General features: G+C 40.6%; 1 protein-coding gene across 3 annotated transcripts in view; it reads right to left on the bottom strand.

Moving 5' to 3' along the window:
* The window catches only part of CLIP2 (CAP-Gly domain containing linker protein 2), an 84,594-nt gene that overhangs the window by 17,154 nt on the left and 41,931 nt on the right, over positions 1–25,509 (bottom strand). For 2 of the 3 annotated variants that reach the window (XM_075264866.1, XM_075264865.1), the window contains exons 4-9: positions 19,107–19,231; positions 12,071–12,284; positions 11,148–11,345; positions 8,270–8,373; positions 4,762–4,822; positions 421–525 (exon numbers count right to left, since the gene is read on the bottom strand). In XM_075264866.1, the coding sequence (XP_075120967.1) occupies positions 421–525; positions 4,762–4,822; positions 8,270–8,373; positions 11,148–11,345; positions 12,071–12,284; positions 19,107–19,231 (807 nt within the window). The remainder of the gene's footprint in view (positions 1–420; positions 526–4,761; positions 4,823–8,269; positions 8,374–11,147; positions 11,346–12,070; positions 12,285–19,106; positions 19,232–25,509) is intronic. The other variant, XM_075264867.1, reaches the window with a different exon arrangement.

The raw sequence follows: 25,509 nt of genomic DNA, 5'->3' as shown, positions 1-25,509 counted from the left end.
ACAGCTAGTGTCCGATGCTAAAATCTTCTGCGGACATTAGCTACGGACACTAGCTGTCGGACACCAACGCTAGTGTGAACGCAGCCTATTATTGGTCCAAATAGTTACATTTGTTCAGTTTTATTGGTTTACGAAATGTACTTTGCATAATGAAAATTTTACAATACTTAGAAAATACAGAAAAAAAAAACAACTGGACAGAAATGAGCACATTAAAGTACTACTGCTTTAAGTCTATAAAGGGTTGGCAAATAATAACTTATTTAGGGTACAAAAAAAGTGAATGCAAAAATAAAATGTTTCTAAGCCAAATATGGGCAGAAACAATGTGTAGCAAAAAAATCAGGCCAAGGGGTGTAAATGAAGCTGGCAAGCACACTGGACTTCAGGCAGGGGGTCACTGATTCCATTTTACTGTACCCTCTTGTCCTCTAATTCTTTGAGAAGCTTTGCAGTTTTTGCCTTCTCAAACAGTAGATTCTGCTCGAGCTCCCGAATTCGGGCATGCTCCAACTGCGTCTGTGTCTGCACACACGGAATAGGAAAGAGAGAGAGCACGAGTGAAAAGTTGCATCATCCAACATCTACAAGAGAGGATACTGTTGAAAGGATAAAAAAAATCCACTGGATCCCATAAGATAATGGCTGGCAAGTTACATTGGTAGAAGAACCAGATGCAATTAATGTACATTGAAGAGCTTACGCAAGTCAGTAACTCTCCTAACTTGATTTCTAAGCCTCCAAAAACTGGGTAACAACAACTGGTTGTATATAGGAGTTTTGTGGAAAAAGCAAATAGTAATCCTTAAGGGTAAGGCCCCACAAGCCGCAGCCAAAAAGCGCTGCAGATAGCACCGCGTTAGAAAATCATTGCATTTATTTCCCCAGTGCTTTTCACAGAAAGTCCACAAAGTTTTCCTCTTTGGACTTTTTGTCCCTATTATACCTATAAGTATAACACCAATGTTTCCGGAGGAATAATTGACAAGCTGCAATTTACAAAAACTGTGACTTTTTGGCTGTGACTCACTATCTGGGGCATTAGCCTGAAGGGATTTTCTGCAATATAGTACTGCAACTCTGCTCACTGAAACACTCAAATGGATTTTATGAACCTTATTATTATTTCATATGGGCTGTGCCAGGTGCTGCCACTTAAAGGGACTCCGTCAGCAGGAAAACTGGGACTAAACCAACCACAGCATCTTATAGTGCTCATGCGCAGTACAGCATGCCTCACACTTCAGAGCTCTGAGAAACAGAAAGAGGTAAAAGCTCCTCTGCGGTCATTCTGATCGGGAGGGTAAATGAGTGTGGGGAATAGCTAGCAGTGATGCTCAGTCACATTATATGATCCCAATGCACTCTTGGATCATTTCCATAGAAATAAAAACCTGATTTACATCAAAATGAAGCAGCAATTCTGCAATAAAAACATAGCACTGTACTCTGAGCTCTATAAGGAACTAGTTTAATCCCGCTTTTCCTGCTGATAGATTCCCTTTAATTCCTCTCATCATTCAGAGTCCTGGGAGTGGGATCCTTATCTTACATTGAAGCCTTGTCCTGAGGACAGACCATTGCTGTGTTATCCCAGAAAAGGCTGGTAATGTACTGATAACCACATACATATTAACGAATGTTACTGTAGCTACCCCAAATGTAAGTCAGTAGGTTTCTAGGATTCCATCACAAGGCTGATTCGAATTTCCTAGAATCTTAAAAGGGAACCTGTCACTGACTTTTCAGACACCAAACCACTTACAGTTCCTTATGGACCAGTGGTCTAGTGTCCCAAATAGTTCACTCCTAAAGCTATCTGTGGCTTCAATTTAAAATTTAACACTTTCTACTTACCTAGAGGTGAGTCCAATGGACTCATCTCTGGTGACCTTGCTCCTGCGCACCTCTTCATTGAAGTCAGGAAAGTAAACATCTGCCTCCCTGTGTGTATCCACGGTCTGGCACATGTGCATTGGTGTACTACTCCGGATAAGTACATAATTTATTTTACATGCAGCCACAGACAGCGTTAGTAGACTGCTACCTTGGGTACTAAGGACCTGTGTACTTAGTGTGCTAAAAGTCATGAACAGGTTCTTTAAAACAACAACGCTGCCTAGTTTTGCTTTGATGTTTAAGTGGTATGTGTATCATAAATACATCAGATTTCCCATTTTGGATGTTTTTTAAAACATAAATATTACCAAAAAATGGTTGAAAAGATTATTTACTCATGTTTTTCAGTTAACAATGTTCAGTTAGTGAATTCTTGAAAAATAATTGTATGAGCCCATGGAAATGCCGTATAAAGGACCCCTGGGGTCAAACTCTTATCTTGTGGAATGTGGGATATCGCTTTTCTTGTGGTAGCATTCAAAAGTGGGATAATCCGTTTAAGGATTCAAGGAATGAAAACAGATCCACTGCTAATAATCTTACTCTTAGAAATCACTATATACAACCATAGCTGCTGAGTAATCTTGAAACAATCTTTCCAACATCCCTCAGTCCTAACATTGGCACAAACTTACCATTTTGTTCAACCTCCAGCCTAAACATGCCTAAAACTTTCTTTTTCTGCAGAGTTCTGACATGCTGGCAAATACTCAGTGGGTGACTATCATCGATCTGTACCCAGCACATCAGCAATGACCATCTAACACTTCAGGGACTATTACATTTGCCATGGATAAAATATCTCTCAAATAATGTGACTGATTTGTTCTACAACATTGAGGTCCTGGATTTAACAGATTAAAAATATCTTATTGAGTAAAGTATCTTACTACGTCAATTAGAAATATGATCTTGGAGCCCGGAAGCATTCCCAAGAAAGGCATTTGAATGTCATTCCACAATGTGTTTCTATTCAAGTGAATGTCAATGGAAGGGGCCATCGGGGAGGATGAACTAAAAAGAATGGGGACATTGTGACTAAGGGCCAATGTGCCAGATTTTTGTGGCTGAAAGAACATGGTTATAACTGAAATATGCAGAGATAAGATACCAAGTAGATGATTGTGTCTTAAGTACAGATATACATTCAATATAGCAGTACTAGAGACTTCTTGTGACTATAGTAATACGTGTTGCACCAGGAACAAGTATACATTATAATTTACTGCATGTTTAAAACAAGGAGACATTGTAAATGACATGCCCATTCTTGGATAAAGGGAATATCTTGAGAAACATATGGTAAATTAGCATAACCTATATTATAACACTCTACTGGCTAAATGTGGCACTGATCTCAGCCCCACTCCTAACAGACCATATAATGTATGCAATTGTCCAAGTAAGAGAAATGCTAACAATGTCCCTCTGCTGTGATCTTTGTTTTCACACAAATGGAAAGCTAATGAGTAAAGAGAAGCTTTCCTATGCCGAGTGCAAAATAAATGGGGATCATCAATGACATGTCCATGAGTAGAAGAGATTTAACATTCTGACCATGCAAATAATATAGGATAAGGAGGATCAAATGAAAAGAAGAGCACATACATTTCCTATACACTTCTGATTATATGCAGCAAACTATACCTTGACAGTTACACTTAAAATCAGTTACATCTGTATTTTTGTACACTTAAGAAATGCAGTTTTAGGGGTTGTCCAGGATTGACCTGGAATACTTTCTTCCAAAATGAACACCATACCTGTCTAAGGGCTCGTTCACACGGGGCAAGAGGGGGTGGATTTTTGCACTGAATCTGCCTCAAAATCTGCCCCCTCACAATAGAGGTCTATGCAAACTGCTAGTGTTTTTTTTTCCGCTAGCGGTTTGTTCACGCTAGCGGAAAAAAGAAGCGAGCTGCCCTTTCTTCAGGCAGATTCCGCGGCTCATTCAGCTTCGGCGTTCGCCTCACGGCAGCACCCTCCAGGATAGGCCCATTGATTTCCTGTGTCAAAATCAGGACCAAAATACGCCATATCGTGCCCCGTGTGAATGAGGCCTAAAGGTTGTGCACAGTATTACAGGTCAGACCCATTTACTACAATACTACCAATAGTCAGGCATGTCACTAGCTTTGGAAGAAAGCGACCCATATTTAACCCCAATAAAATAGAATTAAAATGGTTGGCCACTTTTTGTGGAAACAGTACATAGTAATAATCTGTGCCAGTGTTCCTTTACTATATTACTGCCGCTTGTTTACTCCTATATGCACCACTGCATGTATGGCCCTCTGTTCCCAACATGGCTGGTGATGGAGGGGCAACAGTCTTCATTGAATAACCCTGCGGTTCTGGTCACATGCTTCTCCATCAATGGCCTTAGTGGCAATCAAATTGATTGTTTCAAACATTGACTCTAAAACATACTAATCATTTTCATGTTCTTCCTAATGTGCGCCAAAGAACTTACTCAATAACAAGAAATCAATGCACTTGTAAAGGAACAGAATACACTTTACACTAAGGTTCAAGAATTTAGGCTTCAAAAATTCCTCAATAAGAGGAAGTCTATTGTAAAGTATCACTATCTGAACACCTCAAGCTCTGTAAAGAGTATAAAAAATAAAATAAAATAAAATTATATCATGGCAGGCAGAATGTTTTATTCAGTGTTCACAAATGATGCGGATAAAGGTTACTGATGGTTTACATCAGTAGACCACAAAGAACTAGTACCTTGAGGTAGACTTGTGCTTTCATAGAGCGAACATAGAACAGGAACTCTTACATGCCGATGTCATAAGTCTTTCAACACCTCAACAGAATTGTAGAAACTGAAGTTTAAGCTACAAACAATACCTCTAGATCTCCTTTTGTAATAGATTCCTCCTCCACTCTGAACTGAAGATCTTCAACTTTCCTAAATTTTGAAAAAGATTGTTATTTCTCCAAATAAAAAATTAAGATGTATAATGCAAAGACTCAATTCTTCAAATGTACATTACTTGGTCATTGCTACAATGGACAAATTGCATCTCTGGTTATGTTTTTAATTCCGCTATTATAATGTATACATAAAACAATAAAACTGGTACCTATGAAGAAGTTTACATTAGATTTAAAGTGAACCTTTACCAACCAACGTTAACTATTTACAATTTCTGGCAATTTCTCTGGTTCCCACCATTCCTGAGCAATCATTTCTGTTACCTATGATAGAAATTACAGCAGAAACCCTAAGTACTGAAGTGGTGCTGAAACTAACAGAATTGTGTAAAAAACAGCGACTCATGTACTCACATAATTGGGTTTGACCTTGGGCCAAGTAGCCTCACCAGTTTTCACCCCTTGACTCGTATAGGGGCTATGAGTGGTCAAAATTTAAGTGGTAACTGACCAAAAGGTCAGAGAAAAAGCGATGTGATGCACCAGAGGGTTAAGCGAGAGAGTGGTCAAGTCCTGTACGAAGGTCAAGGGCAGGCAGCAAAGATGCAGTGTTATAGGAAGTCAAAAGGTCATACACAGCAAAACAGCAAGTCAGGAGGAGAATCAGTAGGAGAGTCCGAAAACAGACCAAGGTCAATACATGACAATCAAGCAGGAACACAAAATGGAAACCTTTGCACTATTGGACCAATCAAGAATCTATGTTTCTTAGACGCTGTACAGATGACTAAGCAGGTATAAAGAGACCAGATCATTCTGAGATGGAGTGAAGGAGCTATAGGTGTGCATGTTAAACTCTCAAGTGGCTGAGAAGCAGGGCGCACCCAGGTGAATCAACAGCAGGAGGAAGAGCATGGCTGCACAATGAGAAACCAATGTAACCAGGGAGTGCCTGCTGGGAGTATGACGCAATTGCAGACCTCCATCATTATACATCAAAAGCTCAGGAACAGCAGGAGCTAGAGAGAAAAATTCCCATTGCAGTGGACTGTCACCTTTTGAAGAATGCAAAGAGTTGGTGGATGTAGTGAATGGTCCTCTTTAAAGATCAATTAATAGCTGGGGCTCCACTGATTCTAGCATATTGTAGTCCCCCCATTCCCACGCAATCAATGCTTTAGTTTTAGTGCCTGCTATTTAGGCTCTGTACTGTGAAATGGCAGTGTCAGGCAGGAGCAGGCATGGGGTGTGATTCTGAGCTCTGACACTGGCTGCCTCTGATTGGAGCAGTGAATCCCATCCCCCTGACTGACACTGTCCTTCTGACATTGCAGAGCTTAAATAGCACATCAGGCATCAATACTACCTGCACTTGTAGCTCAGGTATGGTGGGGGCTAGAGAAAAAAATCGAACTGTACTGGCATCAGTAAATAAACAGCTAGTAACAGATACTAAGATCTAGAATTTGTACAGTTGGTGAAAGGTCCTCTTTAAATGTTTATGAAATGTTTTAAAATGTTTTCAATTGCTTCCTTTAGGATTTTGTCAATGGGGACAAGCAATTGACTTTTCAAGGAAAAAGTATGAGTGTTTTTTCCAGCCCCATCCACCTGGTTAACTGAATTTAATAGTAACACATTCATGTTAATCATTATCATAGTACCATATATTGTTTGCATTGCTACTTATTACAGGCAATTATTATGTAAGTGAGCTTTATTATTACCTACCTATTTAAGGTCTATGAGTAACTTAAAGCTTTAATCTAAGGCTAGGCTTGCATGGTGACTTTGGCTACGACTACCACTGTGGGACCAAAGATAGCTGGGTCACCTTGCAACTCTTTCAATCATGTTAGTGAATGGAGTCCCATGGTGACCCAGAGGGTGACTTCTAGTAGCAAAAATGTCAAACATTGCTTGACCTTTTGTGACAGTCAGGGCACCTCAGGCTGCAATCTTTGGTGGCATGATGGGAGTTGCAGCCAAAATCACAATGTAGCCTTAGTCTAAAACATACAAAATAAAATGTTGCGCTGGTAACTACCAATATGCAACTATGTTTAACCCCATAAACTTGCAGGGGAGTTTGGGCACTAAGGCTCTGCTCCTTTTTGTCATTTTCTATCTTTGCATAACTTTTTTATTTCTCTGCCAATGTAGCCAGTTGTACTTTTGGTTAACACCATTTTGGGGAATATACAGTATAATATTTTGCTTTTATTATGTTTATTTTATGGTTTTTTTTTTTTGTTTTTTTTTTTTGGGGGGGGGGGGTCCAAATTACCAAAAAAGTACAATTCAGTATTTTTTGTTTTCTTTTTATGGTGTTCACTTTATATTAAAAAATGACATGGTTATTCTTCGTGGGTCATTACAACCCAGCAATACCATATTTATATCAGTCTTATTATGTTTAACGTCATTTTGGGAAAATAAATAATTTGGTGGGTGTGACACCCATAACTTTTTGGTTGCCGGAGCTATGTGAGGGTTCCTTTTTGGTAAGACAAAAGTAGTTTAGATTGGTACCATTTTCTGTTATGCACCGCTTTCTGATCACATTTTATTCCTTTTTTTGGATGGATGCAAAGTGACCAAAACACGATAATTTGCATACAGCATTTTGGGTTTTTTTTGCTTTTCTTTAGTGTGTTCATCATATGGGATAAGTAATGTTATATTGGGATAGCACAGGTTTATATGCGCACATCAATCCCTAATATGTTTATTTTATTTGTTTACATTATTTATTTTCTATTTTTTTCTAATTTTAGATACTTTGAAAACGTTTTCTTTTTTTTTTTTCTTACTGTCCCAGAAGGGAACTTGAACCTGGGATCTCTTGATCCCCTGCATAATGTACTGCAATACTTCTATGTACCCTATGTGCTATAGGGAAAGACAACCAGGAGGCTGCTGACTGGCCTTCTGGTTGCCATAGCAACCCCTTGTGGGAAAACCGGGATTGACGGGGGTGGCCATCTCACCCTCTAACCTCGTAGATGCCATCTGAGGGCTGGTTAAGCTGCCGGGCTTGGCATATTTTCTGATTCCAGCAGCTAGTCCCAAGTAGTAGCTGTGTAGCAATATTAATAATTAAATTATTCTAATTTTACTTTTAAATAGCAATAAAGGACTAAGATTGCAATAGTGGGTTGAAATATTATTCAGAATCGGTGCCTTGTCAAGTCACCTTAAGCACATGTAAAGTCTAATGGTGTCAATTTTAATGTTCGCAGTTGAAAGATAAAACACTGGAATCCACGCAACACCGTCAGTCTAAAGCCACACATGCAAAAGCATGTGTGCAAATATGTCTATGTTCCTTGACATTGTAAAACATTATCACAAAAAAACTCATAATGTTTAAAATAAGTTTATGATTTTGCCTTCATAACCATCCTGGGCCTATTATAGCAGGACAGACACCCCTGCAGTAGCTGCTATCTGCTAGAAATAAAGAAAAATCTGAATATACCTTCTTTCTTCTTCAAGCTGATTAAGTAGCTCAATTTTCTCTTTCTGTGTGCTTTCCACCATGGAGCGTGCCCTTTGAAGATTGCCTTCTGCTTCTGCAATATACTAGAAAGCAAAAATATAGGAAATAATTACAAAAATATCATTTGAACCTGCTGGGAAAATCCAATGATCTGCATCTCTAATAAGATCTTCCAGTTGTCCACAAAAGTTAGAAGTTAGGGGAAGAAACATGCTGGATCTGAACATGCCTAATTCTTTGTTCTTCTTTGTAGGAGGTAAATCACTGCCAGTAATCATGTCATTGCTTAACTTGTAGGAGGTAAGTCTCTCCCAGTAATAATGTCAGTGGTTGACTTGTCGGAGATAAATCGCCACCGGTAGTAATGTCAGAGGTTACACTTGTAGGAGGTAAGTTACTGCCAGTAATAATGTCAGTGGTTGACTTGTCGGAGGTAAATCGCTGCCAGTAATAATGTCAGAGGTTACACTTGTAGGAGGTAAGTCATTGCCAGTAATCATGCCATTGGTTAACTTGTAGGAGGTAAGTCTTTCCCAGTAATAATGTCAGTGGTTGACTTGTTGGAGATAAGTCGCCACCAGTAATAATGTTAGAGGTTACACTTGTAGGAGGTAAGTTACTGCCAGTAATAATGTCAGTGGTTGACTTATCAGAGATAAGTCGCCACCAGTAATAATGTTAGAGGTTACACTTGTAGGAGGTAAGTTACTGCCAGTAATAATGTCAGTGGTTGACTTGTTGGAGATAAGTCGCCACCAGTAATAATGTTAGAGGTTACACTTGTAGGAGGTAAGTTACTGCCAGTAATAATGTCAGTGGTTGACTTATCGGAGATAAGTCGCCACCAGTAATAATGTCAGAGGCTACACTTGTAGGAGGTAAGTTACTGCCAGTAATAATGTCAGTGGTTGACTTATCGGAGATAAGTCGCCACCAGTAATAATGTTAGAGGTTACACTTGTAGGAGGTAAGTTACTGCCAGTAATAATGTCAGTGGTTGACTTGTTGGAGATAAGTCGCCACCAGTAATAATGTCAGAGGCTACACTTGTAGGAGGTAAGTTACTGCCAGTAATAATGTCAGTGGTTGACTTGTCGGAGATAAGTCGCCACCAGTAATAATGTCAGAGGCTACACTTGTAGGAGGTAAGTTACTGCCAGTAATAATGTCAGTGGTTGACTTGTCGGAGATAAGTCGCCACCAGTAATAATGTCAGAGGCTACACTTGTAGGAGGTAAGTTACTGCCAGTAATAATGTCAGTGGTTGACTTGTCGGAGATAAGTTGCCACCAGTAATAATGTCAGAGGCTACACTTGTAGGAGGTAAGTTACTGCCAGTAATAATGTCAGTGGTTGACTTGTTGGAGATAAGTCGCCACCAGTAATAATGTCAGAGGCTACACTTGTAGGAGGTGAGTTACTGCCAGTAATAATGTCAGAGGTTACACTTGTAGGAGGTGAGTTACTGCCAGTAATAATGTCAGTGGTTGACTTGTCGGAGATAAGTCGCCACTAGTATTAATGTCAGAGGTTACACTTGTAGGAGATAAGTTACTGCCAGTAATAATGTCAGTGGTTGACTTGTCGGAGGTAAGTCATTGCCAGTAATCATGCCATTAGTTAACTTATAGGAGGTAAGTCTCTTCTAGTAATAATGTCAGAGGTTACACTTGTAGGAGATAAGTTACTGCCAGTAATAATGTCAGTGGTTGACTTGTCGGAGGTAAGTCGCTGCCAGTAATAATGTCAGAGGTTACACTTGTAGGAGGTAAGTCATTGCCAGTAATCATGCCATTAGTTAACTTATAGGAGGTAAGTCTCTTCGAGTAATAATGTCAGTGGCTGACTTGTAGGAGGTAAGTTGCTGCCAGTAATAATGTCGGAGATTACACTTGTAGGAGGTAAGTCACTACACGTAGTCATGTCAGTGGTTAACTATTTGCACACATAGAGACAAACCGATGTGCAAGTGTGTGGATGAGTTACGGTCAGTAGCTGTTCCGCCAATATCTTTCTCATGTGTGTGGACTGTTTGCAGGAAATATGATAATAATAAACACTTAGAACAATGTATGAGACAAGGCAAATGGTGAACAATTAGAATATACACTAATATCTGATACACTGACACAACACTGACACTATAGTAGGTCTAAAGAACCCTCAAAGACTGTTAGAGTAACATTATCTGGTGACATGGACTAATTTGATCACAAACAGCTGTTACAATGACCTGAAAAGTCACCAAGATCTACAAAAAGAACATCTGGTGTAGGATATAAACATCAAAAGCTTATAGAAGATCTCATGTGGCCATTTATAGAAGCTTTTACATGGCAAAAAACAAGCGGAAGTAGCTGATGAACAGCAAAGTGCTGTTTGGGCAGTGAATGTGTCCTTGTGGTATCTGCATTTCATGAACTTTTAAGAGCTAGATCTTCAATCCGTTCAAATGTCTTCAAATACTCTACTTTCTAAACTTATTACATCTGTGCCAGCCAGAATAACATTTTTCTGTTTTCTTTTAGGCATATGTTAGATATGCTTAGCCCAAGTAAAGCTGTAAAATATGGAGGAGGGGCAGGGAAAGAGGATGCATCCGATGTATTCTAAATTACTCTTATCATCTATTTCTTTTTTGGGAAATGTCACCATAAAAATAGCAGCAGAAATGTTTTCATGACTAGAAAATATATTAAACTGACCCACGTACAAGCAGATTTATTTTTAAGCCTGCACGGAGAGCTGAAGTCTGGCACCTTCCTACATATTACATGTGCTCTTTACCCCAGTAGTGGAGTTGACATGATCCCTCCAGCAATAGACAGGAAAATCTTGTGGCGTCTCCTGTACAAACCTTCTCATGTTGGGTTTTCAAGTGTGTCAGCTCCTTTTCCACTTCACAGATATGACTGGTGGCTTTTGCTACCTCTGCTCGCTCCAGATCTCGCTCAGCCAATAATTGTTCAATATGTTGCTGCTTCTCCTTCAGAGCCTCCTGCAAGGCGGTCGTACCAGAGATTTTCCGTGCGTAACGTGATGATGTTTCTGTAAGCTGAAAGGAGTTTAAAAGCATTCATCTTTCTGTATATTAAGGCAAGGGCCAGTCTGATTACATAGTACAAGTAAGGTATGACAATGTCTCAGCCTCCCTGACCTGAAATTTTCTGCAAAGCAGGAAAATTTACTAGTAGCGCTTCCTCTTTCTTATTTATCTTCTTACATCGCCTATTAGAAATAGTTAATGGCTACTACTACAATCACACTATTACAACCATCTTATGTGTTACAAAAGCATATGTCCATATAAGTAATTGTACTAGTAATATACTAAATCAGCGAAACGTCAAAGGATGACAAAACTTTATCATAGTAAATTATGTCAGCAGTAGCCAGCCTTCTTATTGGCGACAACCAGGCCGCGCTCTGTTCATATCTGCATCAAAGTTTGTGTTCCCAAGTCATGATCTTGTGCTGTATCTGTGGTATGACAGACCCAATCAGTACGGGATGAACACGGATAACATAGAGGGGTAAATCAGGATTCCAACAAGCTTTTCTTCATTATAATAACAAGAATAATGCTGAATGCATTGCTGTAAAATGACAAACAAACGCTATGAAGGAGACACTGGACAGCAATCAGAACAGAACCCTATTCTCCATAAAGAGCAAGAACAAACTGAAAAATTGCTAAAAGGATAAAAGATTTTAAAAACATATTACAAAATTTTTATTTTTCAGCAATATACGTTATTATTAGGTGGAACAGGTTTTTACCAAGCCACTCCTGCTGGGTCTGCCGCCAACAGAGGACGCAACTGAGCTCACTGAACTGATAGAAGAACTGCTAGGACTGTGAGTGAGCGCTGACACTCCCATGGCCATCCTTTTGCTTTTCTTAGCTTTTGCAGGACTGGTAGATGGGAAACCAATACGGATCACCTTGTGGATTGGAGCAAAAAGGCCAAATTTTGGTGGGCATTGGAAATATCTAAAAGAAAATCAAACAAACATCATATGTCACAACTTGTGAAACATTTTATGTTCTGCATAGGTTCTATAGACAGTATATATATAAATCACAACAACAAACAATAGAGGCTGGTACATAACTAATATTAGAAGCATTCTAAGGGTGCATTCACACTGAGTAACGCCGGGCGTGTATCACAGCCGTACACGCCGGCATTACAGCAGACTGACGAACACTTCCCATTCACTTCAATGGGAGCGCTCGTAACAGCGGCGTTTACGAGCGCTCCCATTGAAGTGAATGGGAAGTGTTCGTTAGTCTGCCGTAATGCCGGCGTGTACGGCTGTGATACACGCCCCGCGTTACTCAGTGTGAATGCACCCTAATAGTTTTATTACATCAGCTGACGAAAGTGTTGTTCAGTGCTTTTTTTTTTTTACATTGCTCAATGTAAGGTACAAAGAGGGAGGAATGATCCCTACCATGCTTGTTCTTCCCCCAAGCAGTATTATTGATTATTAGTAGTACATCCCAGTTTACACAAAAACATACTGCTGATAATCTGTATTTGTTATGATGCAATAAACCAGGAATATAACCAGGAAACACAGAGCATTTACTTATCTGTTTACCTATTAGGAGGACATTTACACTGGCCAATTATAACGAATGAAAGCAGGCACAGATTAAGAGGACCATGGGTCCTGGGCTCTATGAAGCTTATCGGCCCCCTACCAGGGTAAAGCTTTAAAGGCCTTGTAAATGGGCTTATTATCAGCTGAATGATCATTCTCAATCAATTCCCAGAGTTAGGTTCAATTAATACATGGCGTACACAATGAGTACAACATACAGCTAGGATTCTGCCTATCCCAGGAACTAAATGAGTATAGTTAAATGGTGATGGGTACAGGAGGGGATCTTCCCTGTGAAAGAGCAGCAGGCTCCTCACTGTGATAGTAGTGGGCACACTCCGCTCACTCTATGATACCTGCTTATGGTAAGTCTATTTAATTAGATAATTAGGACACAAATCCATTTCAAGAGCTTGCTAGAAATTTCTAAACTGTGATTCATAATTTTTGTCACATTGAAATTCTGTGGTTTCTTTCAATAAGCACTACCCATATGTAAAGAAGATCTTTACACATACACAAGTGTTGGTATGTCTCACGTTAGCATGCTGGTTACATACACTTACTGTAAGGGAATTACTATATCACTATAGGAATAATTCCTGATCTCGCCACGAGGGCTGCCAGGGCCCCCGATAACATTGCGCAACCCGTTGTTTGCCGTAATCATGTTTGATCGCGGCAATCAATGGGTTAAAATCCCAAATCGGCACTCAGGTCCGATGTGGGATTACGGAACAGGGTGTTAGTTGTCAGATACAACTAATACCCGCTCCATTTACGCCCGCACTGCGAAGCGTGGATTGTTTACATCCATGAGGTACTATTACTTCATGGGTCGTTAAGGGGCTAGGCTTGATTGGAAGACAGGCTGTCAATCACCCAGGCAAGACTAGAATTAACCATTTGATGAACAGAGGGAAACAAGTTGCAGGAGATGGGTTTGGTGGAAATTCAATTACAGAGATAGAGCAGTGTTCACACAGTGCAACGAAAAACACTAAGCAAAGAATCAAACTGAACTCTCCTCCTGCGTGCGAGCGTAAGGCACGCAGAGACCCAAACAGGCAGAGACGTTACACTTACATGTATCCAGTCAACAGTCTTTCTTAAATTATCTAATTTTCCCAAACTTAAAGAAAATAAAATATTCTGATGTTACTTGAACTTGCCAGAATAAACTTTATCACGTGCAGATCTTACAGCCAAATGTGCTAAGCAGCTGTATTACTAACATCTGCACATTACAGCATTTACTTTCCGTTCACCCTGACCATGCCTGTCCTGTGAAAGCTACCAGCAGACAACAAGTCAGAGATGTCTTTAGGTAACAGGACTGTAACATAATGTTTACAAACAATTCTCCATTCTCTCATTCTTTAGTTTAATCCCATCTGTGCTGGCTTTCTTCCAGATGCAACTGTATTTTCTCTTTTTACTCCATCTTCACTATTGTGCTGGCTGTATCTAATAATATGAAAATAAGCCAAGTAACTGAGCACAAATGTTCCAGTTCTGTTTCCAGACTTCAGGAATGTAAGTTGGGCAAGTGTAAGAAGTCAAGAAAGTCTTGGATGATCCTAACACAGGCAGCAGGTGTTTAACCGCAACATTTTATATATCACATGAAACTATGGGGCAGATTTATTATGCCTTGTACACTAGTGTTCTGGTGTAGAAGGCAGGGGTTTTGTACAGATCATTAAACTTTTTCATTTCTGTGTCACCCTCGCCACTTTTCAGAAAAGGGTGTGTAGCAAGAGGTCATCGGCCCTGATTCCATTTATTCCAGAAATCTAGCATAAATGATACCAGAAATATAAGTCAGTCTGACAGGCTTCTTGTAATTGAACTGTATTGCAGACATGCTGGTGACCCTTCAATAGGATCCCAGCTGTCCGGGTAACAGATCGCCTCCAAAAATCACATTTGACCAAGGCTTCTAAAGGATTAATGTCTGCAATCAGGGGTGATCCTGAACGGCCGCCATGTTTAAATTCTATATATTTACTGTAGTGGAATGGTGCCCAACAGGAAAGGGTTAAGCTAGAGCTGTAGATAAATGTTCCTTCACCTGGGGCAAAGGTTGAGTCAGAGCCCTGACACAGCATCTCAGTATATAAAAGTGGCTTGTTAGTGCCCCCCCCCCACACACACACACACACACACACATGCCCTGGTAGCTACACCCCTATGCCCCTGCTTAAGCCCCCTTCAAGACTCCCCTCTTCATCCTACACTTTGTGATAAAAAAAAATGCATACCTGATGAAGGGTTATACAGTATATGAAACTTAGCACTATAATATAAAAGCACTTATTATACAATATTAGTGAAAGAATATAACTCTTTGGCATTCTGTTCTACCTTTGTATTTTTACTGGCTAGGAGTTAGGGAGAGTAGTCAGTCCATCTACGCATTTTCACCCGTAAGAACAGACTGATGTGCTGAGCTACAAGGGGCAGGCTATGCTACCTGCCATTCAGGGCCATTTTTATTTAGGGCACAAGGTATAGCTGTATTGGGTCCCCTTCTGGCACATCATATGACCAGGGTTGAAAGGATTGACTGGATGCAGCTATAGTCCTAGGCCACTGGTACTTTCACTTCACTGTAAGGGTGAGTTCACACGGAGTAAAGTGCCGTGTAATGTGGCACGTATACGCCGCATGAGCTTTTGCGGGCCGTTCACGCTCCCATTGATTTCAATGGGAGCCAGGATCGTATATATGCGGCGCTATTTCGCCTGCCGTGATTTTGTGGCCACAAAATAACGCCGCGTCTACGATCCTCACTCCCATTGAAATGAATGGGAGCTTTTGCGAAGCACAATCTGCCGACACGTGTATACATGCCAGATTGCGCTCCACTTTCCTCCATGTGAACTCACCCTTAAGCTACATTCACATGGTGCATTTTTGCACAAAAATGCACGAATTTTTATTGGAAGACTGCCTTCATTTTTTTTTTGTGCAAAAACACCTCGTCATGATCCCAACATAACCCCTGAGGCCCAATCAGCAATCTCTGTTCTCAGGCAGAGTTTTTTATGTTTGGTCACCTCCCCTGGGCCTTAGCTTATTATACTTTGGGGTCTGAAGACAGCCCAGAATATAATAGCAGTTTTGTTTCAGCCGTGTTTTGTCCAAATGAAACTGCTGGGCGAGTTAGTCTAAGTACCATCTTGCTGCCAAGCTAAGTAAATATGCCTCGTGTGCCAATCTTAGCTCGCGTACCGGGGAATGCTGACCCCTGTCCTAGGGGCTGTAAAAAATGAAGCTATTAGTACTTACTAGTTTAACAAATATGGGTATCTTATAGACAGCCATGTTTAAACTACATGACATATGTCTTCCAACAGGAGTGATTCAGCAAATGACAATACCTTCTTTATTTTCATATAATGTCATTGTCAAAGACACAGTTTAAGTAAAAAAAATGTAGTCCGACTGTCAACATGACCAGAGATCTTCAATTGCTGTCAGCCAAACACTTGTTCAGCCAATAGTCATTCATCCCATACCTCGAAAAACATATACAGTATATATGCTCAGCTTATTAGAGTATTTTAAAAGGCAGGCACTTTGAGAAAGTTTTGCGCAGCTTTTTTTCAATTATGTGCGGAAGAAATGACTCAAAATGAACTTTGCTGGAACTGCTTTTCCGCAGTAACCAAAAAGTTTCGTTTCCACAATATAAACTTTGCACAGCCATCTTGCACCCAAGGGACACCCTTGTCTTGGATCCCTCATGTATTTGAATGTATTGAGAGATCTGAGAAAACGGAAAAATAGAACGCGACCTGTGTTCTGATGATCTGTTAAAAGGGTCCATTAAAGGCATGTGAATAGACTCAATTTTCGTGAATGGATTTTAAATGCAGCCGTGTGACAGCCATTAAACAAAATGGCCATCACACAGCGATTATGATGTTTATGTGAACATAGGCTTAATCTAACAGGTTCTGATACCTTTAGAATAGATCAATTCAGTTATGGCCACAAATTTGACTAAAGCTTTCTGCATGCCCAGTGATACCCACCTCAAAAACTGGGAAGATCACTATTGAAACACATGGAAATATGATCCAAACATAACTCCCAGAAACCCATCTGGTCCTTTATTTCTACTGATAGTTCCGCCAGACTGCCATGGAGTTTGGGGAAAAAGGCTAGAATATATTCAGTTGGGCTACCTTTACTTATAGCCTATTAGAAATATATCGACATATATTGACATACAGTAAGCCAATGTTTGAAAAGTTGTTTTTGGCATGACTCTTCATTGACAGAAAGTGCCACATAAAATATGCTGAAACCAGGTGAAAATGCACAGATATATGGACCCTTGAAAGGAAAGTATAAATCATGCATGACCTATAAACATGCGGAAAAATAAGAACAGGAAGCATACAGTAACAATATCATTTTCAATTGCAAATGACATTCATGATTATTTGATGAGATTAGATTCATTTTTGATGAAGGTGACCTATTACATTTTCATTTAACAAAGCTCTTTATTTACTACGGTAAATCCAGACACACAAAGAAGGGAATATCTTCCACTGTCAGTCTAATGTTACTATAAGCATGGATTACCAGGGGGACAAAATCAGGTTGAAGATACCTTAATCGTTCCCTATTTGTGTTCTGGATTATATCATGTTTAGTATCATATTAATAATTATAAAGCATGATCTAGAGTAGTCCATGGATGCTGGGAAATGGTGTGGGCTTTTAGAGCTTACAAGTATGTTTACATACAACTAGAAAGATAGTACTATTAAAAAGTGAAGGCGGGTTCACACCTGCACCCGGTCTCCACTTTATGGGTTCCCGTCTTCTGCCCGAGAAACTGGACAAGAGACGAAGACCCAGCAGTCAGTGTTAGCCCGTGAGCATCTTCTGGTCTGCGTGGCAAAACCGTTTTTGAATTTTTTTAACCGGACACAGTCCTGCATGTACAACTTTCTGTCCCTTTAAAAAAAAAAACGTTTCGCCGCGGAGAGGAACAAGACGCTCAGGGGCTAGCACTTTGCAAACCCATTCAAATGAATGGGTTTGAAAACTGACTGCCGGTTTCCATCTCCTGTCCAGTTTCTCGGGCAGAAGACAGAAACCTGCAAAGCGGAGACCGAGCCATGTGTGAACCTGCCCTGACCTTTAAAAGCTTCTACCAACTTCAATTTATTGCATCTTTCAATAAGTGCTGCTCCACTGATTCTGGCACAGTTATATGTTTTTCTCTAGCCCCTACCATTTCTACCCGTAGCTCCAACATCTGAAGTGGTGTTTTTATTACTAAACAGATTACGAGAATATATGAGGGTTGGGAATGTAAATGTAACATGTATGATGGCTTTACTAATGATTTAAAAATTTTGTTGAATGTTATATATGTTTTAAAGGGATTGATGTTGATCTAGCAAAAACTGTTATTGTCAAGGGAAGCCATGTCTGACCAAAATGGAGTGTTATATGCTGGCAATTCAAATGAATGACCTTGTAATCCAAGAATGACTCAGATTAAACATTGTGAGAAGTGAGAGGCAGAGTGCTACATCTACTCCAGTTTTCTGACCTATGTGTGGTCCAGGGCTGGTCTGGCATAGGCTTAAGCACAGGTGTGGGTCATAGGCTCATTACTGGCCTATAAAAGGCTGAAGAGCCTGCACTTCAGGGCAGATCCAGGGAGTGAGAGGAGGCATCTGGGGCTGTCCTGATAATCTGTGTCTGGTGAGACTGCATCATGCTAATTTGTTTGTTCATGTGACTGGTAGTACGCCAAACTTATAGTTAGTTTACTGTTACTGTTCAGTTAAGAGCCCGGACGAGCAGGATTTTGTTTCACATCATTTTTTGCCTGAAGTTAAGGCTGTATTTTATTTGCTCAATTTGTGCTTGAAGTCAAGGTTTATTTACTTTCCTGTTTTTTAAAAAAATATAAATAAACCTGTTTGCTGCATATTTTGTGTCCCTGTCTTTGACTGGTTGGGTCCGCAATGTTGCCACTACTGAGATACCTCCCCTACATCATGTTAACAGAGTTTGTAGTAGGTAATTATTTAAGAGTCATTATCTGAAATATAGTATCTACTCTAACCATACCAACATGGGTACCATGTTCATATTCAGACACTATTATAATAATTCTAAAAATGTTACTTGTTTATATTTATGTAAGCATTTTATTCATTCATACCTGGTTCCAGCTACAGCTCCGTCGTTTTTTCCCAAGGGTTCATCCAGCTCCACTCCACACCACTCTCCTTTTGCAAAATCTGTCTCTCCAACATAGCGAACTACACCCGTTTTTGTACCACCAACCTGAAAGACAAAACATAGTACGTGTAATTCAGAAATCTAACAGCTATAAATAAATGGTGTCACAGCCAAAATAAACCTCTATAGATTAGGAACATGAAGATGAAATGTAATATGCACTAAACAATATGGCAAACATAAAAAGCAATAATACACTTATATACAATACTACACTTTAGTTATAGGTATCAAATACTAGTATGGCAGGGAATGAGGTATAAAGTCACAATGTGTATTGCACATGTTTAAGATTTGTATTTATAGATTTGTTGTTTAAAACACTGCTCAATCTAATCCAAAAATCAACAATAAAATATACTACGATTATATTTTTGGCACCAGAACAAATGCATGTGGAAAGAGGAAATGTGTTCAACTACACAAAGGCTTCTTATTGTACTTTTGTATATCTCAAACTTCATTTGGAAGCATATGGAGTTTTACTCTGTTGGATTCTGGCTTCTACAAAGAACAAAGGTTTCTGTTTGCCACCTGCTTATTTCACTGCCATATACAAGAGATCAAAAAGCAATTTTATTTAAGAGGGTAGTTAAAGGGGTTGCCCAGGATGAAATAAAAATTAACCTCAACTAAACCTCCTTCCCCCATCTTAGATGTAGCAGAGCTGAGTATACAGTAAAGCAGGGAAGAAGCAGAAGAGTAGATAGTATCTATCTACTCGCAAACTTCGCTCAACTTACCTGCACAGAAGTGCTGTCGCTGCCGGTTCCTTTCTTCTCACTCCTCTTCTGTTAGAGATGCTGAGAGAAGGCGGGGCTTGTGGCTTAGGAGAGTGTGGCCGGGTACTGGGAGGGGAGACATGAGTGATGCACTAACATCTCCCCGCCCACACTCTCCTAAGCCACAACAAGCCCCGCCTACTCCCATCATCTCTAACACTAGCTTAGGGAGGTGGGGGCGTGTACGGCGCTCTGAAGAAATGTCAATGAGAGAGGACCGGACCGGGAAGAACGGGGAGCGGCAGCGATCTGTGCAGGTAAGTGGACACCAGGGGGGCTAAGTAGCCGGGGGAATTTTTTTTTTAATCACTAAACAGCGTGCAGTCCAAAAATTTTTAAATCTGATCTTCGATTATTAAAAAAAATCCCATTGACTTGCATTGGGATCGGAATTGGGATTGGGATCGGGTTCTAATGGAAAATGATCGGAAATCGGATTTTAAAAACGATCCTGAAAGTTCATGATCGGCTCAACCCTACTTGTGAGGTCAGATAGTGATGTTGAACCAGAGATCTTTGCTCACAGTTCACCTCAAAGGTGTTTGATTGGGCTGAGGTCAGGGTTCAGTGCAGGGCAGTCGAATACCTTTATGGACCTTGCACCCTTCATCTGAAAAATCCTGTCTGCATAAGGTCATATAAGGCCTGGTTCACATCTGTGTTCGGTATTCCATTTGGGGAGTCTGCATGGGGACCCCCCCAAACAGAATACTGAATGCACTGACAAGCAGTGAGCAATGAAAGCACACGGACCCCATAGACTATAATGGGGTCCAAGTTTTTTCCACATGGTGTCCGCACGGAACATGTGGAGAGAAAAGTAGTTCATTAACTAATTTCCTCACCACATGACTTGTGAGGACACTGTATGGAAAGCACATGGATCCCATTATAGTCTATGTGGTTCGTGTGCTTTCATTGCACAAAATTAATAATTTTGGTCTTTTTTTGAACAAACCTGCTGATGAACATAAAACGGACATCAATCTGTTTTACATCAGTTAAAAAAACAAAGGGTGTGCATGTCAGTTTGTCTGACTGCTGTTAAAAGTGGTCAGTCAAAAAATGGACATGTGAATAGACACAATGAAACCAATGTGTTCTCAAAGCGGCCATGGGACGGACGGATGTCTGCTGATGGGGGCTATTCACATGACCAATATTTTGATGGTCCATTGCTACAGGCTATCAAAAGATAGTTCATGCTTTATTTTTGTCCGTTTTCACTGATCCCTCAATACACTGCAATTGATAAAAGATTTGGGTAAAAGGGAAACCCTTGGGTTTATAACAGCCGTTGAAAACTGGGCATTTTTCAGAACCATTTTCACCCACAGCCATGTGAATGAAGGCTTGGCTTTTCTATTGTGGTTTACGTCTGTTCTGCTCATCCTATGATGGATGAGAGAAAAGGACTCTAAAACCAGTCATGTGAATTAAGCCTAAGGCCCCTTGCAGACGACCGTGGCCAGTGTGCTATCTGTGTTTTTTCATGGATAACACACTGACCCATTCATTTCAATGGGCCCATACATATGACCGTGATTTTCGGTGTGCGTGCCGACTGTCCGGGCCACAAAATATAGAACAGGTCCTACTCTTGTCCTATTTTGCTCCCTTGCTTCCATGGGTCTTATTCATTCAATGAAAGGAGCCATAGAAGCATGGTCCGTGCACAGGCGGCACACAGGAAACATCCCCATGTCCCCCATGTGCCGCTCGTGCTTTTAATTCACGGCTGGCCAGTTGCAGCACGGTCGTCTGAAAACAGCCCAAGTCACATCCTATCAAAAAGAGTTGTTACCTGTAATTACAATAATCAGATCAAACATTGGAACTTCAAAGAATCATAGCATGTGGAACTTCTTACAATGTTCTAATGATGGATGTTGTTTACATTGTTCTCTTATCTATATCTATGTCATATGTATGTATGTGCGCATATCGTTGTCACGCAACACACTATATAATGTGGTAATACAAACTTCGCATAAGCAGGATTTATCTACAGTTTGAGCTCCTGGAATTTATGTAATGAAAAATCATGTGGGTGCAGTGAATTGTACCCGTATACATCCACTTGGCGTGCACAGCTCAGCATTCACAATCAAAACAGAATAGGAAAATGCAGTACGATACGTAGAAACTGATGATTTATTAGTACATTAGAACAACCGCAGACAGCGTTAAAATTGTCTACGTGTTGCAAGTATAGCACCCCTACTGATGGCATAGCATGCACTAAAAAACTCCCACGATAAATACTAATGGAGACACAGAAAAACAAAAATAAAATCATTAGCTGTGGTAAACTATCACAACTGCTATGGTAATAGTTAATGATAAATCCTGTGTGAGGGGAAAGAAAAAAACAAAAACTACATGCTGTACCATGGCTCTATATAGCCATCAATAAAGATTTATAGGTATGGGACCCTGCTGTTTCCCAATTATACCTATACGGAAAACTCCAGCGATTCCATAGGTATAATTGACATGCTGCGATTTACAAAAATGCAACAGTCTGTGGATATTGACATGACACACCTACGCCCCCTAGTGAGCTCCGCTCTGGACCCCCTCCAGTTTGCCTACCGGCCAGGCATTGGGGTAGATGACGCCATCATCCACCTTCTTCACAGAGCTCTCTCTCACCTGGAGAAACCCGGGAACACTGTGAGAATAATGTTCTTTGATTTCTCCAGTGCGTTCAACACCATTCAGCCAGGGCTACTGAGGGAGAAGCTGAACCTTGGTGGTGTGGACCATCACCTGTCCAACTGGATCCTAGACTACCTGACAAACCGCCCTCAGTATGTGAGAGCCCAGGACTGTGTGTCTGACACTGTGATCTGTAGTACGGGGGCACCTCAAGGTACAGTTCTTGCCCCATTCCTCTTCACACTGTACACTGCTGACTTCAGGCACAACTCATCCAGCTGTTACTTACAGAAGTACTCCGATGACTCTGCTATAGTCGGCCTTATCACTGATGGCGATGATAGGGAATACAGAGACTTAAACCGGGATTTTGTTGAATGGTGCCAGCAGAACCAGCTCAGGATTAATGCTGGGAAGACCAAGGAGATGGTGGTGGACTTTAGTAAACGGAGAGGTGCTCCGACCCCGGTGGAGATCCAAGGAACATGTATTGAGATAGTCAGGACCTATAAGTATCTGGGTGTGCTCCTCAATAATAAACTAGACTGGGCTGACCACCTGGAGGCGCTGCACAGAAAGGGCCACAGCAGACTCTACCTGCTCAGGAGGCTGAGGGCCTTCGGAATCCAGGGGACACTTCTTAGGGCCTTCTTCAACTCTGTGGTTGCCTCAGCCATCTTTTTCGGTGTGGCCTGCTGGGGAAGCAGTATATCAACCAGGGACAGAAATAGACTTGACAGGCTGATCAGGAGGGCCAGCTCTGTCCTGGGGAGCCCCTTGGACCCAGTACAGGTGGTGGGTGACAGAAGGATACTGTCTGTGGTGACCTCCATGCGGGAGAACAAATCCCACCCCATGTATGGGACCCTGATGGGACTTGGCAGCACTGTAAGCGACCGTCTGCTTCACCCCAAGTGTGAGAAGGAGCGCTATCGCAGGTCCTTCCTTCCAACCGCGACCAGGCTGTATAATCTACATCAGACCAAACGAAGAGCTCTCCGCACAGAGAACTAATGATTATGAGGATGACCATGAGGTCTTCCTCTTTCTCTTCTGTTTTTCCTTAGCTGCCATGGACTCCTAGTATATCTTCTCTTCTCAGCTTATCTGTGTCTACGTCTGTAACATATTACTCTGTATTATCCTGTATCTGTATTACTATGCTGCTGTAACACGCTGAAATTTCCCCAAGGTGGGACTATTAAAGGATTATCTATCTATCTATGTATATTCTTCTGCAATATGTGGATGGGGTTAACCAGAATCGCATCCACTTTGCAGGTAAAATAAAGGAGAACTTTTTTTTTTCTGACAGTTTCAGTATAAAACATCAGAAACCAGATGAAAACCTGGCGGACGCTGTTATATTCTATGCGGTCTGCGGGGTTACGCATGTAACCACTTTTTAAGCAGACAGGGTCTCTGTCTTTTGGGTCCCCATGTGGGCCCAAATGCTAGTGTGAACCTAGCCTAACATGCTCTTTTTATCTTATATAACATTATCCCATAACTGTATATAATACATTGTATATGATCTGTGCAGTAGAGTTTGTAACATGAAAACTGTAATAGATGGTTGACCTCATATGAAAAAAATGTTATATCAAATGTAACCTAAATAAAGCATGCACTTTGAGGCATTTCCCTTAATGATTCCCTGGATGTACTCAAGTTGACATACTATTCAGCACAGTGCATGTCGGAAAAGGAAATGGTCAATAAATTCTATTCTTAGTAAATATTCCAGTTCCCACAAAGTTGAGGATGCACTTCCCTTCCTGTATTACAGCAAATTGCTAAATGTAATATATAGAACTTATAGTATTCACTTACTGTAAAAAAAGATACATATATAAACAAATACTTCTAGTCATTTATATCCTAACCTAACTGCTGTGGGTTTTTATGGAGCTGTCTTTAAGATTTTTAGATGATGTGCATCATTTCCTCTCAATGACTGCACTTCCCCATCCCGGTATCCGATTGCCACATGGCAATATAGTGCTGGGAGCATAAACATCTGCAGTCCAAGTTAATGTCTCAAGAATTTCAAGACTGCAAGTAGACTGCCTGAATCATCTGGAAGCATCATATGTCGCACCAATAGATAGGAATTCTATGATTTTATGCTAGGGAGAAATACTTTTGTTATGTACATAGACAATGCTGCACACTTTGCCTCCTCTGTAGCTACAGGGCCTCAATCAATCCTTGAGACTGGTTTACTGAAGTGAGTACATAAGGTGGTACAACTCCCAAATAAACTGGCTAAAGGTACCATATAAAAACGTGCCTATTAACATCTTATATATATTTCTGTTGCAACTTCTGTCACACCATATGGCCCTGTAGACGCCACCCAAATTATAGAACTTGCACACAGAAATTTAAATTAACGGTGTTATATAAATAATAACAACAACAACAATAATAATAATAGTAGTCTGTGCTTACCATCCACATAATTTATTTTGGAGATCATAGCATTTTGACTGCAGAGGAAAAGAAGTTTAAAGGGATTCTATCATTGGTTTTGAGATTCCTGAATAGCCTTTAAAGGGATTCTATCATTAAAATGCTATTTTTTTCGGACTAACACGTAGGAATAGCCTTAAGAAAGGCTATTCTTCTTCTATCTTTAGATGTCTTCTCCGCTCAGCTATTCGGTAGAAATCCCGGTTTTCTTCGGTATGCAAATGAGTTCTCTTGCAGAACTGGGAGCAGTCTTCAGCAATCAAACAACACTGGGGGCGTCCCCAATGCTGCGAGAGAACTCTCAGACGCCTCTATCTTCTTCAGGAATGGCCTCTTCACGTGTCTTCTTGGGGTCAAACTTTTACGCATGCGCAAGTTGGCTCTGCTGTCGGGCAGGTGGTCATT

This window comes from Leptodactylus fuscus, chromosome 2, assembly GCF_031893055.1.
Source record: "Leptodactylus fuscus isolate aLepFus1 chromosome 2, aLepFus1.hap2, whole genome shotgun sequence".
NCBI lineage: Eukaryota > Metazoa > Chordata > Amphibia > Anura > Leptodactylidae > Leptodactylus > Leptodactylus fuscus.
This window is presented reverse-complemented; position numbering and strand designations above follow the sequence as displayed.